This window comes from Schistocerca gregaria, chromosome 1, assembly GCF_023897955.1.
Source record: "Schistocerca gregaria isolate iqSchGreg1 chromosome 1, iqSchGreg1.2, whole genome shotgun sequence".
Lineage (NCBI taxonomy): Eukaryota > Metazoa > Arthropoda > Insecta > Orthoptera > Acrididae > Schistocerca > Schistocerca gregaria.
The window spans coordinates 258,647,471-258,664,320 of NC_064920.1; the positions used below are offsets into that span (position 1 = coordinate 258,647,471).

Below are 16,850 nucleotides of genomic sequence, written 5' to 3' on the forward strand. Positions count from 1 at the left end.
CTTCATGTTCATTCTCAATAAGCTAGCAATTTTTTTTAGAAAGATGCTAATATTGCCACATGGTGACCTGTACACACAAAACACACTAAAATCCTCTGCCACTATACCAGTAACTTCAAAGTCTTTTTCTCTAGCTATGGGAAATGTAGCAGATTCACTGTTTACATTCTTTGATAGAGTACCTGTTTTAATATATATACAAACGCCACCACCCTTATATTTAGATCTGCAGAAGTAACTAGCTAGTTTGTAGTCCTTTATTGCCAAATTATGTATTTTACTTTCAGTTAGTCCATGTTCACTTATGCATAATATATCTGCTCTTACTCCACTCAGGAGTACTTCTGTTTCTAATTTTTTGTTACCAAAATATTGAATATTTTGATGAAATACTTTTATGTAATTTTTCTTTTGTTGGTTTACATGTTGTGAGCTGTATTCTGGGGCAAATTTTTTAGTATCATCTTTTTTTGTATGGTGCTTATATTTTTCTTTTCCAGCTGGAGTGTATGATTTTTCACCCCCTTGAGGCCATATTAGTTTCCCTTGCATCTAATGATTTTGCAGACATCTGCAAACATTCTGCTGAATGTTACAGACCCCAGTCTACTTAAATGCAAGCCATCCTTCGCTAGTGAGGTTTCACATAGGAATTTGTTTGGGTCTATAAAAATTGCCCCAAGACGATCACATTGCTCTTTAAGAGCACAGTTTATTTTGTCGATATATTTTTCACTCACCGACCTTCTGTTTATGATTCCGCTAAGTATCAGACGAGATCCTGCATACATATTTCTTGCAGAACGGATCATGTTTCTTGTTTTGCTTGCCATTTCTTCCTCACTGCTGCTCCTTAATCCTTAACGAATTCGTTCCAACATGTATAAACACCCCGTTATAGTTATGTCTGGTTTCAGAATCTGGTTCTGTAGTATCTTGTCTTGCATTTACCATATTTTTAAAATGTTTAGCAAGTTGATGCGTTCTAATACCAGGTCGTACGTCGATCTTGCAATTTGGAACAGCTATAATCTTCAGCAGCGAATCGTCAATTATTAAAAAGTCATTTTCCTTTTGTTGCGTATCTGTCACCTTCTATTTCCTTTAGCTGTATGTCACCACCTTCCATTTGTATTTATCTTCCGGTTTTTGGCTTACTGAGTTTACCGGGACATCAACGGGAACACTCAAAATGTTGTTTTTAAAGTATGATCGGTCATTCGTATTTTCGCGATCTTCTTGCTTTTCTGTTTGATGGCTTTTACACACACAGGACTTCTTTTCTTGTATTAACGTATCGTTTTCTTTCTTGATGGTCGAAAGTTCAGTTTTTAATGTCACTTCGTAGTAACTTTATAATTTCGTTTTTTGTATCAACTGCACTTACAAGATCGGCCGTTTTGTCACGTAAACAACCATGACATGTCCACGGAAAATCATCGCTGATGAACTTTAGATTTACTTTCGCGCACTTTTCGCGTAACCAGAAGTTGCATTTGATACACAGAATACCCTTCATCACACGCTTTTTACATTCTCTACACGAAGAACTGTTCATTTTTTGCCTTTTTAACGAGACAGAAGCGTCACTACACTTTCCTATCGGCACCATCTTGAGGTAAAGTGATGGTTAGATTTAAGTAAAACAGGGATTTAAAATAAGGTATATAAATCCTGAATTAGGTACTTATTAGCAGTTTGAAAGTTTGTGTGCACATGGTTTTACTGTTCTTTAAATGTTGAATATTTCCTTTAGCAAGATGACTAAGTTACAGTTTAAATAATAAATAAATAAATGTGTCACTAGGGCCTCCCATTGGGTAGACTGTTTGCCAGGTGCAAGTCTTTTAATTTGACGCCACTTTGGGGATGGGGATGAAATGATTTTGTTTAGGACAACACAACACCCAGTCCCTGAGCAGAGAAAATCTCTGACCCAGCTGGGAATCGAACCCAGGCCCTTAGGATTGACATTCTGCCGCACTGACCACTCAACTACTGGGGGTGGACGACAGTTTAAATTATAAGGAATAGAAAAACACATCTCATTAAAGAATTTTGACATTTCATGTAAATACAGCTCACACATTAGGTAAGAAAAAGAAAGAAAAAATAATATTTGTTATCACAAATACATCAGAGCAAGTGAAGCTATTCCTCATTGTTGTGTTTCAACATGGTAGGCATTGTACCACATTGCTAATTAATAATGAAGATATAATCATAGAAAGTGCCCTGGGCTCAAAGATTTTTTTACTATGCTCTGAAATGTAATGAACACAATGAATAATAAACTATTTGGTACTATCTGCATTTTTCAATATTTAATGCATTGCCTTTCTGGGAATATGCCATGTGCTGGTTGGTAGAGAATTAACATATTCAAATCTATTTATGAAGTTATTTACTTTTAAGCAGTTGAGCCATGATCTTGCTCTTTCGGCTGTTAATCCTGTGTAGTATAATAATTAAGTTGCATGAACATTGTCTTGGTACTGAAGCAACAACAACTTTATTCACTGGTTGAAATTAGACAATATTGTAAGGCACTCTCATTGCAGTGAATGTGAATAGATGTCCTTGTGAGAAATGCTCTCTTTGTGTGTGACTAGAATGACTGATAATTCTCTGTGTGTGGAGCGGACATAAAAACATAAAATTATCAACAGGCCTAAGAATAAACAGAAACATAGAGAATATAACAGAAACACAATGTCCCTGGCAGCTGGTGGGGAAACTGTTTTTCACAAGGAGAAGTTTTTAAACACATGCATCACAACACACACAGACACACACACACACACACACACACACACACACGCACACACACACACACACACACACACACCACTGATAGCCGCAGTTGCTGCAACAGTCTCCTTGGCAGAAGCAGAGTGCCATCCAGGTAACACACCAGGAAATGGACATGTTGATCAGACTTCATGCTGTGCTGGTCCCTTGGTGATGATGTTGTGGCTGGTGCTGGTGTAGGAGCTGCTGTTTCTAGAGTGTGCTTGGTGAGGCTGTGTCCATGAAATATCAGCAGGGGACAGCCCTGTTTCACTCAGTCAGTAGAGAATGTGGCATATGTCCTGTTGACTGAAATGTCTAGTGTACAGTTTCCTCTCGAAGGCTTGGTGCAGCCCAGTATATGGTGGCTGAAGGGCTGGTTTGAAGCCATCGGTATGCAGCATTGCGTGTGAATATGGTGCTCAGATTGCTATGGAAGAATGTGAAAACTGTTCTGTATCTGGACAGTTGCAGAGGTCAGATCTTGACAAGCGATCTCTCAGACATCTGACAAAGATGTCTGGATCAGGGGGAGTGGTCACATCTATGAACTTGCTAGGTAGTTGCACTGTCTCTCCATGTACCATTTCTATGGAGGAGGCATCTACATTGATTTTGCAGGTGTTTTGCAATCCAAGCAAAACCATTAGAAGAGTATCTGTCCTTCTGGTTCTGTCGCACTTCAGTGCTGCTTTGAGAGACTGGTGCCAACACTCAGTCATCCAACCGATGACCAGATGGGAGCTTATTGTTATATGATGACTTGTACTGCAGTATGTTGGGAGCTTGGCAAATAGATCCAATTATATCTGTTTTCTCTACGATGTGGACTAGGCAACCAAATCCTGATGCTCAGCTGAGCACAAAGGAGTATGCCAATGTTTCTGTGTTGCGAAATGGTCGATCATAATTAGCAGATAGCAGTAACTGTTTGAAGGAGGCAACAGTACCTCACAGTTTATGCATGAAACAAATGGTAGTGTCTGGGAAGTCACCAACTGGTGCATGTAGGTGACAACAGACCTTGCTGCACTGGCTCTCGATGCAGAACCTTGGCCACTCATGGCAGTTTTTCATAATTCCTCTCAACACAAAATGATCCAAGATCATGCACATTGTTAGTTGTGCACCAGGGTGGCACAGGTTGTGGAAGGACTCAAACACACTTCTTCCAAAATAGCATGGTAGATAAGGATGAGGTACTGCTTTGGCCATGTTGCAATTATAGCTTGGCATTGGTTCTCAGAACATTAATTAATCATAGGTGCAACAAAGACATCACTTTCTGCAACAGATCTTGTAGTTCTCAGCCCCTAAATTGCACTTCAGTGAGCTCAACATATTTTTTTATAATGGAACTGCTGCACAGGAGAGGCAGTTCACAACCACATCCTTAATTCCACATTTATGTCGAATACCTGCTGAGCTGTGCAATGTGCAATCAGTTGGTTATGTTGTCTGAGTGAACAATTGATGATGTTCTGCCAGAAGGCATACATTAACAGCTTGTGCTCCGTACAGTTGGTAAATTCTCGGTGTTCCACTCAAGGACAGAGTACTTACTCACCTTCTATATCACTAGTAACTTGTGGTCATACAGACTCTATTTTTGTTGTAACATCAAACAGTATGCATGAGAGAAATGGCCAGAGGTTGCCACATACTATTGTTTCATTATTGCAACACTGTGCCCTCTGCTGTCTGGCTTGTATCCACTACCAACACTAATGTTGTGTTCAGTTCCAGGTGAGCTATAACATAGCATTTGCTTGATCTTATTCAATGTGGCCTTCATGCAGTTTGCCCATGAAATTGCTGTGTTTCCTTTACATTTAAGACCTGCAAGCACAGCATACAAGGATTCTTGTATTTCCACCACACATGACAGGTGACAGTGGTAAAAACTGAACATTCTGAGAAAACACCATAGTTCTTTGACTTTGGTCAGCCAAGAAATCTGGAGGATGGCTTCCACTTTGAGAGGTAGCACTAAAGAGCCTGATGGAGAAATGTGTTTTTCAAGGAAGTCCACTTGCGGTCAACAGAAGATACATCTTGCTGTGTTTAGTACCGCACTGCATTCGTCTAGCCATCTGAATACCCCTACAAGGTTTTGCAGATGCTGTTCCAACAAGACTGAGAATACCAGTATGTCATCTAAGTAAGCAAAAGAGCACAGGTCTTGCAACACAGAACTGATGAACCTCTGCCAAGTTCTGGAGCATTCCAGAAGCCAAACATCATGACCTTGCTCTCAAATAGGCCAAACAGGGTTATTATGGCTATCTTTGGGATGTCTTCTTCAGTGACTGTAGCCCATGGTGTTGTTGAACAGTCATGCCTTTGTTATTTCAGGTGTCAGGTTGTAGTATAAGAGGAAGTCTTTCATATAATCAGATCCACAACGTCTGCAATTACAGCATTGACCAAAAACAAATCAAACTGCTGCATGCCATATGTTGCTATGAAGGAATTGTTGGTGGCAGTCAGGTAGACTATTGTTGGCAGGCTACAGTGGTATATCACGACTCATGGGTAGCCGCACAGATTGGAATCCATGTCCACTAAATATTTCCAAACTGTTCATTGGTCACTCATGAATAGGCACTGTGACATAGATCGTCAGTCAGAAGAGGCACCTATGTCTGACTGCCACTGCAGGCCGCAGTGGCCGAGTGGTTCTAGGTGCTTAAGCCTGGAACCGTGCGACCGCTACAGTTGCAGGTTTGAATCCTGCCTTGGGCATGGATGTGTGTGATGTCCTTAGGTTAGTTAGGTTTAAGTAGTTCTAAGCTCTAGGGAACTGATGACCTCAGATGTTAAGTCCAACAGTGCTCGGAGCCATTTGAGCCATGTCTGACTGCCACCAGTATTTAGGTATGTGCAGAGCATAGAACAGTGACACACCTGTTTCCCAAATCTGCTGTGATACCAACAGATGCCCTGTTGTTGTTTGGTTACTGGTGCAGAAGAGTGAGCCGATGGTCTGCTATGTGAGCATCTTTGGAAACTTGGTCAGGCACAATCACTACTAGCATCACAGCAAGACAATAATTGACTGAATTGCTGGGTCAGTAAGTTCACTTTAACTGACAGTGCATCATACTTGGCATGTGCACAGCTGTCAACTTGCCCGTGCACTGTGCATTTCCCATGCTGATGGGTGTAGGCGGCATCACATCTTGTACTTTATCCACAAGATCTGCCACTGCATCCAAAGACATACCTGACTGGGATGCTATTTTCACCTTGGTGGGAGGTGGCAAACGGCTACTCCATATAATCCATAGCAGTTTGCCTAGAATCATATCAGGGTTGATCTTACTCTGCAGGTGCAGCAAGTACAGTGATGATCTGCAATCCCTAATGTCCTCTTGTGATAGAGACGTTCTTCTTGTGAAGCCAATAACCTTCTGTTTTACTCTGCCTTCAGCCAGTTAGATAAATAGCTATCAGATGGCATGGCAATTACATCCTGCACCTCAGTAATGTGCTGGTGGTTGAGCTGACTTACAACCAACGCAACCTTCATTTCATCAGCAGTTATTCCAAGTAGAACAAGCTGGCTTCAACTTGTGTGAACTTAGAGGCCAGATTCCCAGATTGTGAGGCCAGAAAAGTGGCAGTCAAACAGCGAGTCTTGACACTGAAGTGTGTCACTGCCGGGCTTCCCATCATCTCACAAATCATACTCTATAGTATCACGTCAAATTCGTGTGTTACACAGACGTATCATGTCAGGGTCTTCACTTTAGCCATTGAGCCATGATCTTGCTCATCTGGCTGATAATCCTGCGAGATGTTATACTTAAATTGCATGAACAACATCTTGGTTATGTAGCAACAACAACTTTATTCACTGGTCAACATTAAATAATACAGTGAGACCCTCTGGGCAGAACAAAGGTGAATAGATGTCTTCGTGAGGAGAGAATGGAACTTCTCTGTTTATGTGTAGCTAGAATGACACAGACTTTAACTGTTCTCGATAGCATGGAGCATACATAAAAAACAAAATTTTTTAGAGGCCTACGAATAAACAGAAACAAAGAGAATATATTAGAAACACAACACCTCTGGCAGCTGGCACAAAAACAGTTTATCACAGCATGAAGTTTGTACACATATGCGACACAACACATGCACACCACACTGCACAAATAGTCCTGACAGCAGCAGTTGCCACAACTTCATTTGCATTGGAAAATATAATTTTACAATTTATGTTTGTGCATTGCTAACACATTTACATTGTGTACTTCATTGTTTAGTATAACACAAGTCTCTGAATTTCCTACAAAAAAATATTCTTATTTAGCAAAACCATATTGTACGTGAACAAAACTTAATAAAAAATTATTGAATGTGTGTGGACGAGGGTTGAATCCATTACAAGCAGAAAATTTTGCATAACAAATGTATGGCTAGTTCAATGTAGAAACTATGAACTTATGTCACAAGAATGTAAATTTCACAAAGGGCTATAATGTTACTGATCATTGGTGGAAATACTGAACACATCATCATGGGACAGAGTTTGTAAAATTGTTATTTTAAAACTATTTTCATACACTTACATGCATTGTGATTTGTAACGATTTCATTTTACTGTTTAGAAAATATAAATATACATGTTGCAGAGGCTATGGGGTCTTTTGTTGCTCACTTTTTTGTCATGTTTGGTCACTATCCAACTAAGTGGGTTGTATTTGATCATTTAATTTATGTGGAAAAAGTGAAATTGAAAAGTTTTTAACTAAGTGCAACACCTTGGACCTCTTGTTTATGTTAACAAGGGTAAGTATTGATTTAAACTTGCAGTTACAAGTATTTCACTTTCTTTTTTTTGTCAACTGAATGTGGTGCTGTGATATAACTTTTAACTGAACATAAACCGTCAGCAGTGTGGTTTGATGTTAGAATAACACGAGGCATATTTCAAAACTAAGGTGTTTGGTCATAAAACAATAAGCCCATGAGAAAAGGTTTTTATAGACAATAATATTTTACTGCATATCTACTTTACTTATCTGCCCAATTGCCATTCACATCTATACACTTTCTGTAATAATGCACCAGCTCCTCTGCTTGAAGTCTAACACCTGGAAATTGAACCAGCTGGTAATGCCGGTCTTGAGTTAATCATCATTTTGAAATTGTTGTCCACCCAATCACTTTTCAAATGCAATAAGAAGAAATAGTTACCTGGTGCAAGGTCAGTACAGTATGGAGGATGTTCAAAAAGTTACCAATGAAGAACTTGAAAATCTCCTTGGCTTTGGCAGTGGTGTGAGGCATGCATTGTCATGGAGGAGACAACAGTTTCCCATGTTGTCAGTTTTGGATCACATGTCTCTATGTGGTTAGCATTTCACAGTATATGTCAAAGGATGCCTTTTTCATCCTGAAAAAATGATAGCCATCATTTTTCAATTTGACAATGTGATTGCTTAAATTTTTGTGGATTGGGTGAACTTGAAGGGTGCCATTGCATTGACTATTGTTGTTGTGTCAATTCTGTGCTCATACGATATCCACATCTCATCACCCATAACAATGCGGGGCGGAGGAGGGGGGGGGGGGGGGGGGGGAAGAACTGCCTCTGTTTTGTGTATGAGTATAATGCTCCAGAAGCAGTCAAACACTATGCATTCTCTGCTCTTTGTGCTGATCATTCAGCATTTTTGGAACTCACCTTGCACACAGTTTGTGATATCTACGCTGTTCAGTGACAGCCCTGTAAACTGAAGTTGGAGCAACATTTTGGAATTCATTAGCCTGACCACTAATTGTTAGTTCCTGATTACATTGAAGTTTTTGATTCACTTGATCAACACTGTCACTGACCCGACTATTGGGCTTGCCACTCCACTGTTTACCATGAACATTTGTGCAGCCAATCTGAAATTCTTGATACAATTTTCAGATTTGTTTGTCCCTCATTATTTCAGGTCCATGCATTAGGCACAGCTCATGATGGATTTCAGCACCTGAAGATTCTTTTGCCAGCAGAAATCAAATCATACCACACACTTCACGATTTGTATGCTCAACGATTGTCTTGGCCATTGTGCTGCTCTCACTGACTGGCAGACGTTTACTGAGTTAAACCAACACTGCAGTAGTTTCCTAAAGAGTCACTAGATAGCACTGCATGCATGAAACTTCATTCAAGCCTACCATCAGTTAAATATTGGTCACTAGGCTTTAGTTTTGGAATATGCCTTATACTTATTTTTTATTATTTAACGTATGGGAAGGGAGCAGTAAAGTAATGTTGGACAGGATATGTTAAACAAAAATAAAAGTAACATCAGATGGGCCCCAGAAAGACCACTAATGTTTTGAATGTACAAAAACAATTTATCAGGTGGAATCAGCAGCCCTGTCAGATTAATCACTGACAATTCTATTATCTACAGGAAAGTATTTTATGGACATTTAGAAAGATTTGAGCATAATTTCTTTTTAGCATAATGAATGGCAGCTCTAATTAAGTGTGAATAAATCCAAGCCACCATCAAAAAAGAAAAGAAGAAGAAAAAGAACGTAGTATGATTAGGAGTACACTTCAGGAACCCACACATAATTTAAATAATTAGTGGCAGTACTAAGAAACAATATGAAACGAAATGAATGTGTGAAATGAGTAGACAGGAAGACAAATGAACAATTTTTTTTTTGAAAGGTTCTTTGGAAAGTGCAGTACATGTGTACAGGACATTATTTACTGGATGCTACTGTGACAAATTCTTGAGTACTGTTCCTGCATTTTGGGAGTCATTATCACTAGGTGTGGCACAGATATTGAGCAAAATCAGAAACACCCTACTAGGATCATAACATGTCAGTATAGCAATTCCCAAAGATAATAGAGGTGCTCGGAGACTCAAATGGGATTTTTAAGGGATAAGAAACACTGCTCTCATGAAACTCCATTGAATAAATTTAGAGAACCACTAGTCAAGGATGACTGTACAACATTTCTGTTGCCACCCATACACATCTTACCTATGGGTCACAAAAGTAAAATAAGAGATATTAGAGCATATAAGGAGGCATAAAGACATTCATCTTTGCCCTTGCTCAATATGTGAACTGAACCGGACAGAAAATCAATAATATTGCACTCTACGTTGTTCACATTTCTAGAACTGTGTAACATACCTTAACTCTGTTTTCACCAAATGAATTATGATAAAGTCTTCACTAAACAATGTGTAGTCTCTTGTCACTTACAGAGATATTGATATCAACTTCACTTTGTGAAATGTAGCTGCAGTAATTTCTGCTACTAGTACTGTAATTGTAAAAGAGACAAATTCATTGGAATTTCACTCTTCAAAATCTGCCCACTAATTTCACAATAATTATTATACTCCAAAGTTAGAATGGAAAATCCAGGATGGACTGTAACAATATTATGAACCATATAGCAGAGATACTGAGTCGCAAATAGGCACAACAAAAAGACTGTTGGAAGTGGGCTTTTGGCCAACAAGGCCTTTACCAAAGTAGAATGTGTGTACACACACACACACACACACACACACACACACACACACACACACACACACACACACACACATGCAACTCACACATACACACACGAACATAGTCTCAGTGTGTGTGTTCTCAATTTTTGTACTTGTTGGCCAAAAGCTCGCCTTCTGACAGTCTTTTTGTTGTGCCTATCTGTGGCTCAGCATCTCCACTGTATGATAAGTAGCAACTATCCTTTTCATAATATTGCTATATTGCAAACTTACAACTTATTTGTTATGAACATGTTTTTCAATGCTGTCTTATACAAAAGTTCATTATTTCATGTCCAAATATGCTAATATGTATGTTGAATGAGGAGGAAACAGAGTGTTGCACCATTGTGATTCTGGTATAACTGGGGCACAGAGGAAATGTACCTTTTGTCCTGTCTGTGGTTGTTCACATGTGATGAGTGCTGCTTAGTTTGAAAAAAAAAATGTATTTTACAAGCCAAGAGAAACAAGATATGATACTTCTTTACACAGAATACAGAAGGAACATGAAGAGAACAACTGAGTTGTACACACAAAAGTATCCTGACACATGGTGTTCAATACAATGACAATTCGACAAATGTGCAAAAAATTGCTATTGGAAGAGCACCAGAATATTACACAGAGGGTAAGAAGCCCACTGGCAATGAGTGAAATGAACAAAATAGATGTTCTGGCAGCTGCTGCTTATAATCCACACGTTAGCTCCAGAGAAGTTGTGTCTCTAGAACAAGTCAGCCCATTATTGTTAACATTTTGCACATAACTGGCTTCCATCCGTATTATGTGTCTCATCAGTGTGACTGTAGGAAACACATGGAATTCTATTGCATTTGTTCTGATGCAACATTGGACAACAGGTTCTTTCTTTAAAATGTTTTCTTAAAGCCATCTTTACAAATTATGGATGAATGTAAGAAACGTGCATTATTGGGCCACTGAGAATCCACACTGGTTGAGAGAGGTAGGACTTCAGAGGCAGTGAAGTGTGAATGTTTTGTGTAGAATAATTTGACACTATATGATTGGTCTTTACCTTATTCTAGAAACCTTAACAGGTAAACCGAATGCACAATTTCTTCCAGAAGTGCTACCAGCTCTCTTGAAAAAACTACCACTTGAAATATGTAGATATATGTGGTACCAGTCCAATGGGTGCCCAGCTCGTTACTGACTTGAGACTAGAAAGCACTCACCCAGATCTTTCCTGATTTCTGGACAGGATGTGAAGGCAGTATCAGTTGATCTGCATATTCACCTGATTTAAAGCCATTGGACTTTTTTCTTTGGAGTAAACGCACAGATGAAGTCTATGCACAAGTTCTGATGGCCTAATATGATTTAAAACATTGCATATTGCAGCATGTGCAACAAAATCAAAGGAATCTGTTCAGACTGTCTGGAAGTCCTTGCACTAGTGACTTGAAAACACGAATTGCAGTAGACTGCAGATATTTTGAGCACTTAATCACAGAAAAAGAATTTTAAGAAAATGTTTATGAGTGCATTCTTCTTTGATTTTCCTTTTGTTGCTGTTGATGATGTAATTTTGATATATAAGTGTTTATCTTGACATGACATTCATGGTGTGAAGCTGTTATTTGACAGTTGGTGTGTAGGTACAATCTCGTGTAGCCTAATGTAATTAATATCTGCTTTAAATTAGACTTTTCCCCACTGTTCCACTTTTGTAACTAGACTCTCTTAGCAGCATCATGTTGGTGTGTCCATTCACCCTGATTTGACAGTTCTCTGTAACAACACAAGCTTTCACATAAGACAGTCATCAGTCTGACCTTCAGTGAGATAAGTCCTAAGTTTTAAATGTTGTAATTTTTCATACTTTGAAGAGTGAAATGCCATTAAATTTATCTTTTTCTTTTTTATTTTTTTTTTAATTTTTTCAAACTACGATAATAGCTGGAAAAATTACGATTATAGTTTCATTTGGAAAAGGTAAGCTGATACTGTTATCTGTGTAATTGACATAGGTATGAAACAAGACTATACACCTTTTAACTGGGAGTTTGTTGCTGTGTCGTCCAAACAAGACACAGCCACAGCAAAAGCACCACAGGTGCAAAGCCATGAGGTGGTACCAGTGCCATAGAGACTCACCACTTGCACGAGTTCCACCAGTGCCACAGGCAGCGTCGGGGATGACATTACCAACTTCGCCCCGGTCAATTGCTGGCCGAGTACAATCTGCCAATGACTGGATGACAACAGATAGAAGACTACTCAGAAGTTAGAAGAGCAGCTCTCATCCACTTGGTTATAGATCATTGTCCAGGGCTGACTAAGACAGGGAACATCATTTCGCAAACTCTTAGAAGTGAACAGACAGTTGTTGTAAAATGCATTTGCTATGTCTTGTGAAGTCTATCTGTGATTATTTGCACTTAGCCATTGAGGGCCTTTTTTGTGTTGTATTACATGCATTGTTGCAGACTTAACATTCAACAACTCACAGAGATAAGTAAATCTTATTAACTCATTTGTGTGACTTTGCTACTAATTTGTTGGAGTGTTACAGAACTTTGTTCTCCTATCCTTTTACCTCACCCTGGCGCACAGCTGTGTATGAACTTTGCACGAACTTTTCAAATGCCCATCATATAATTTATTACGTTATGTTTAGGTGTTTACCTACACCAATTTTTGAAAATGTTTCATGGACTCTATAACTATGACGCTGCCCATTCTTTGTATTTACCAAATACGTTCAGTTAGTGGGTAGCTGTTGTCACAACAGTACCCATTTGAGAACACAAACATTTCTAGCATTGATTGTCACGAACAACACACACACACACACACACACACACACACACACACACACACACACACACACAATATCTACGATTTGGTTATTGTTTTATTATTTGGTGGTCTCTGGAATTCCTACATTCCATTGGTGAATCATACTGGTCGTAAGAAGACAACTTCTGTTAAAAGTTAGTCAAAGGAAAGAAAATCCATTCGGCAAGAGGAGTCAATGAGGATTAATTAGTTCAAAAGCATTCTCCACCAATGTTTTGAAATTTATCCAATGGCAGAAGAGACTTCTCACTATGGGAGAGGAGGGACCACAGTCACATTCGGCTAAGCTCATCTTCATCTATTGTAATGTGACATAATTTACAGCTTACTTGAAATCAACAAAAACATGAAACTAAGATTTTGCAATGAAAAATTTTTGATAATACAATGTAACTGGATAGACAAAAAATCTACTCACCAACGGTGGTAGAACACACACATAAAAGAAGCAAGAATTAGGCAAGCTTTTGGAGCCAGTGGCTCCTCCTTCAGGCAGAAGGTTTGAAGGGGAAGGAAGAGGGGTGAAGGAAAGGGATGAGAGAGGTCTAGGAAAAGCGGTAGATTTGGGAAGAGTCACCCAGAACCACAAATCAGGGGAGCTGTATCAGAAGGGATGAGAAGGAAAGATTGATTGTTGAGGACTGGGCAGTCTCGTGGAAAGGGGAAAAAAATAGTGTACTCAAGTGATTTTCATTCTAGAAAATGATTTAAAAGTCCATTTTACACAGGTTTTTAACAATGTAGAGACTGAAACTTTTTTATGACTACTTACAAGTCACCATTCATCCCCCGGAATATCATAAATACTTAATAGCCCCCCCCCCCTTAGTTTGTGCCCTTCTCTCCAAACTATCATTCAGGCACTCTTGCGTGAGTGTCATATAGAGAACTAGCAGCACAAATCATGCTTACAATAAAAAGTTTCTCAGCTTCTAATTCTCTTCAACTGACACAAAGTGAGCTATGTATTTCTGCTTCTCTCCATTTCTGGTGTAGGACAGACTTTCATATCACTAACTTAACTTACTACTATTGACTAGTAAGATAGAAATCTCTGTCATATTTTTCTTAATATTTATTTCCCTAAAAGAAAAATACCAAATAAATAATTTGGAAAATATTATGCTCCTTCAGGCTTACTGTTCTCTGTGTCAAATAAACTGAATTTTTTTTTAAACAATAGAGAACATCTTAAATGGTTATAAGTTTAAGACATTTTTCAGTGTGCTATACTTCCTCCCACACTGACAGAATTCTTATGAAAATATAATACAATAACAAAATTTTGGGTGTTAGCAATAAATAAGGTAATAATCATTAGCAGAAATGTGTATTTTAAATGACATAACAGGGATAAGTTGTCATAAAAAACCATATTCAGTGTTAACTAGTAATGAACATACCTTATTGTTCAAGCAGTCTTGTATATACTTCTTATGTCGCTGGGTACCAAAGTCATTAACTGCTCTCAGGAATGCCACAAGTTCTCTTGGGTAAATTAAAGCAAGTGAAGCATCATACTGACCGAGTGTTGAAGTTAATGCATTTACCTGAAAACAGTATAAAATTTCATATCAATTAGTGTGCACAACAACGTGCTACAAAAGTTCACACAAATAACATATGATGGCTGAAGACAGCACCTTGTATTATTCAGTACAGCAAGGGAACAATCAACATCCTAGTACAATGAAGCAAAAAGTTGTAAAAATATCAAGATCACAAAATTTCAGTATCCATCTGCAGTAAAATTTATATGAGACAGTAGTATTTACAATTTATGTAAAGAATAGCCATGGCACCTCATTTTTATTATTTTTTATTTTTATTTATTTACTTATTTTTTGTACTTTCAGCTACATAGTTTTTTTGCAAACTTAAATCTCTCTAAGGGAATTCTGGGCTGAATAGCAACACAATGAAAGGATAGACTGCTACTCCCGACATAGAGGAGGCTTGAGTGATGACAGGCACAATGAAAAATGTTGCTAGATACTGTTCAGCTATCAGACTAAGTCCTTCATCAGACATAAACAACAAAACTCACATGCAGATAGAATAGCTAAGTCTCAGTATAAAATTAAAACCATATGGTCAGTCGTAAAGGAAGTGGCTGGTCTGCAGAGACACATCGAGGATATAGAATCAGTGCATAGTGGGAATGTCCGTGTTACTGATAAGTCGCATATATGTACAGTATTTAATAATCACTTTTTGAATATAGCAGGAGAACTAAATATAAACCTAGTCCCAACAGGGAATCGTATAGCGCTCTTAGAAAAAAAGTGTTCCGAGACTGTTACCTGAAATTCTCCTCCATGATACTGACAAGAGGGAGATTGAGTTAATAATTAAATCACTAAAGACCAAGAACTCTCATGGATATGACAGGGTATCTAGCAGAATACTGAAGTATTGTTCTATGTATGTTAGCCCAGTACTTAGCGATATCTGTAACTTTTCCTTTAGGAGTGGTCGGTTTCCTCACCGATTAAACCACAGTCAAATGCCACATATCACCAACTCCAATTCAGTTCTAAACCTCTCATCCAGATCCCTCTCTCCTCAAGAGACATCTGTTCTATCAAAAGGCTTAACCTTTAGCCCCACACCTAAATTCAACCACACTGCCCTGGTTAAAGATCTCCTCTCTTTCACCCGGAACCTCAACTGGAAATATCACTTCACCACCCAAACACAGCCCCCAAATACTAGACCCAGTGTTGAATCTTGTTTAGAACAGTTCCGACCGCCTTCTCAAAGGGATCCTCCTCCCCTCCCCCAAAACCATCCCTTGCAGACGTTTCAGGAATTCCTCACATCCAGTGTTGCCTCCCAGTCCTTCTTGAAGAACATTCCGACAACCCCCAACATCACCCCAGCTGAATCCCGTGCCATTAAGCAGCTGAAAACAGACCGCTCTATTGTAATCCTTCCGGCGGATAAAGGCTCCACAACTGTGGTACTTGACCGTGTGGAGTATGTGGCAGAAGGACTGCGTCAACTCTCCAACACCTCAACCTACAAAGCTGTTACCCTGGATCCCATTCCCTCCATTCAGACTGAGCTGCAGAAAATCCTAAAAATCCAAGATCCCTCACAAGGCCTCACAATGGCTTCCATAGACTTACTCACTCCACCTGAGCCACGTACCCCTACCTTCTACCTATTACCCAAAATCCACAAAGAGAACCATCCTGGCCGTCCCATTGTAGCAGGCTTCAAAGCCCCAACAGAACGTATCTCAGCTCTGGTAGACCAACACCTCCAGCCTATCACCTGCAGGCTCCCATCCTACATCAAGGACACAAACCACTTCCTAGAACGCCTCAAATCCATTCCCACTCCTCTCCCACCTGAAACCTTTCTTGTCACCATAGATGCTACATCCCTTTACACAAACATCCCACACACCCATGGCCTCTCTGCCCTTGAGCACTACCTCTCCCAACGCCCACCCGAAGATCTTCCAAAAACCTCGTTCCTTATCACACTTACCAACTTCATCCTCACCCATAATTACTTCACTTTTGAAGGCCAGACCTACAAACAAATCAGGGGAACTGCCATGGGAACCAGGATGGCTCCATCCTATGCCAACCTCTTCATGGGCCGCATGGAGGAGGCTTTCCTGAAGACCCAACAGCTGCTTCCCCTGGCCTGGTATAGGTTTATAGATGACATCTTTGTGGTCTGGAC

General features: G+C 39.3%; 1 protein-coding gene across 5 annotated transcripts in view; it reads right to left on the reverse strand.

Annotated features, from left to right (window-relative positions):
• LOC126339492 (peroxisomal acyl-coenzyme A oxidase 3-like) overlaps window positions 1-16,850 on the reverse strand; it is a 99,826-nt gene that overhangs the window by 53,842 nt on the left and 29,134 nt on the right. For all 5 annotated transcript variants that reach the window (XM_050001638.1, XM_050001639.1, XM_050001637.1 and 2 more), the window contains one exon: window positions 14,555-14,701. In XM_050001638.1, the coding sequence (XP_049857595.1) occupies window positions 14,555-14,701 (147 nt within the window). The remainder of the gene's footprint in view (window positions 1-14,554; window positions 14,702-16,850) is intronic.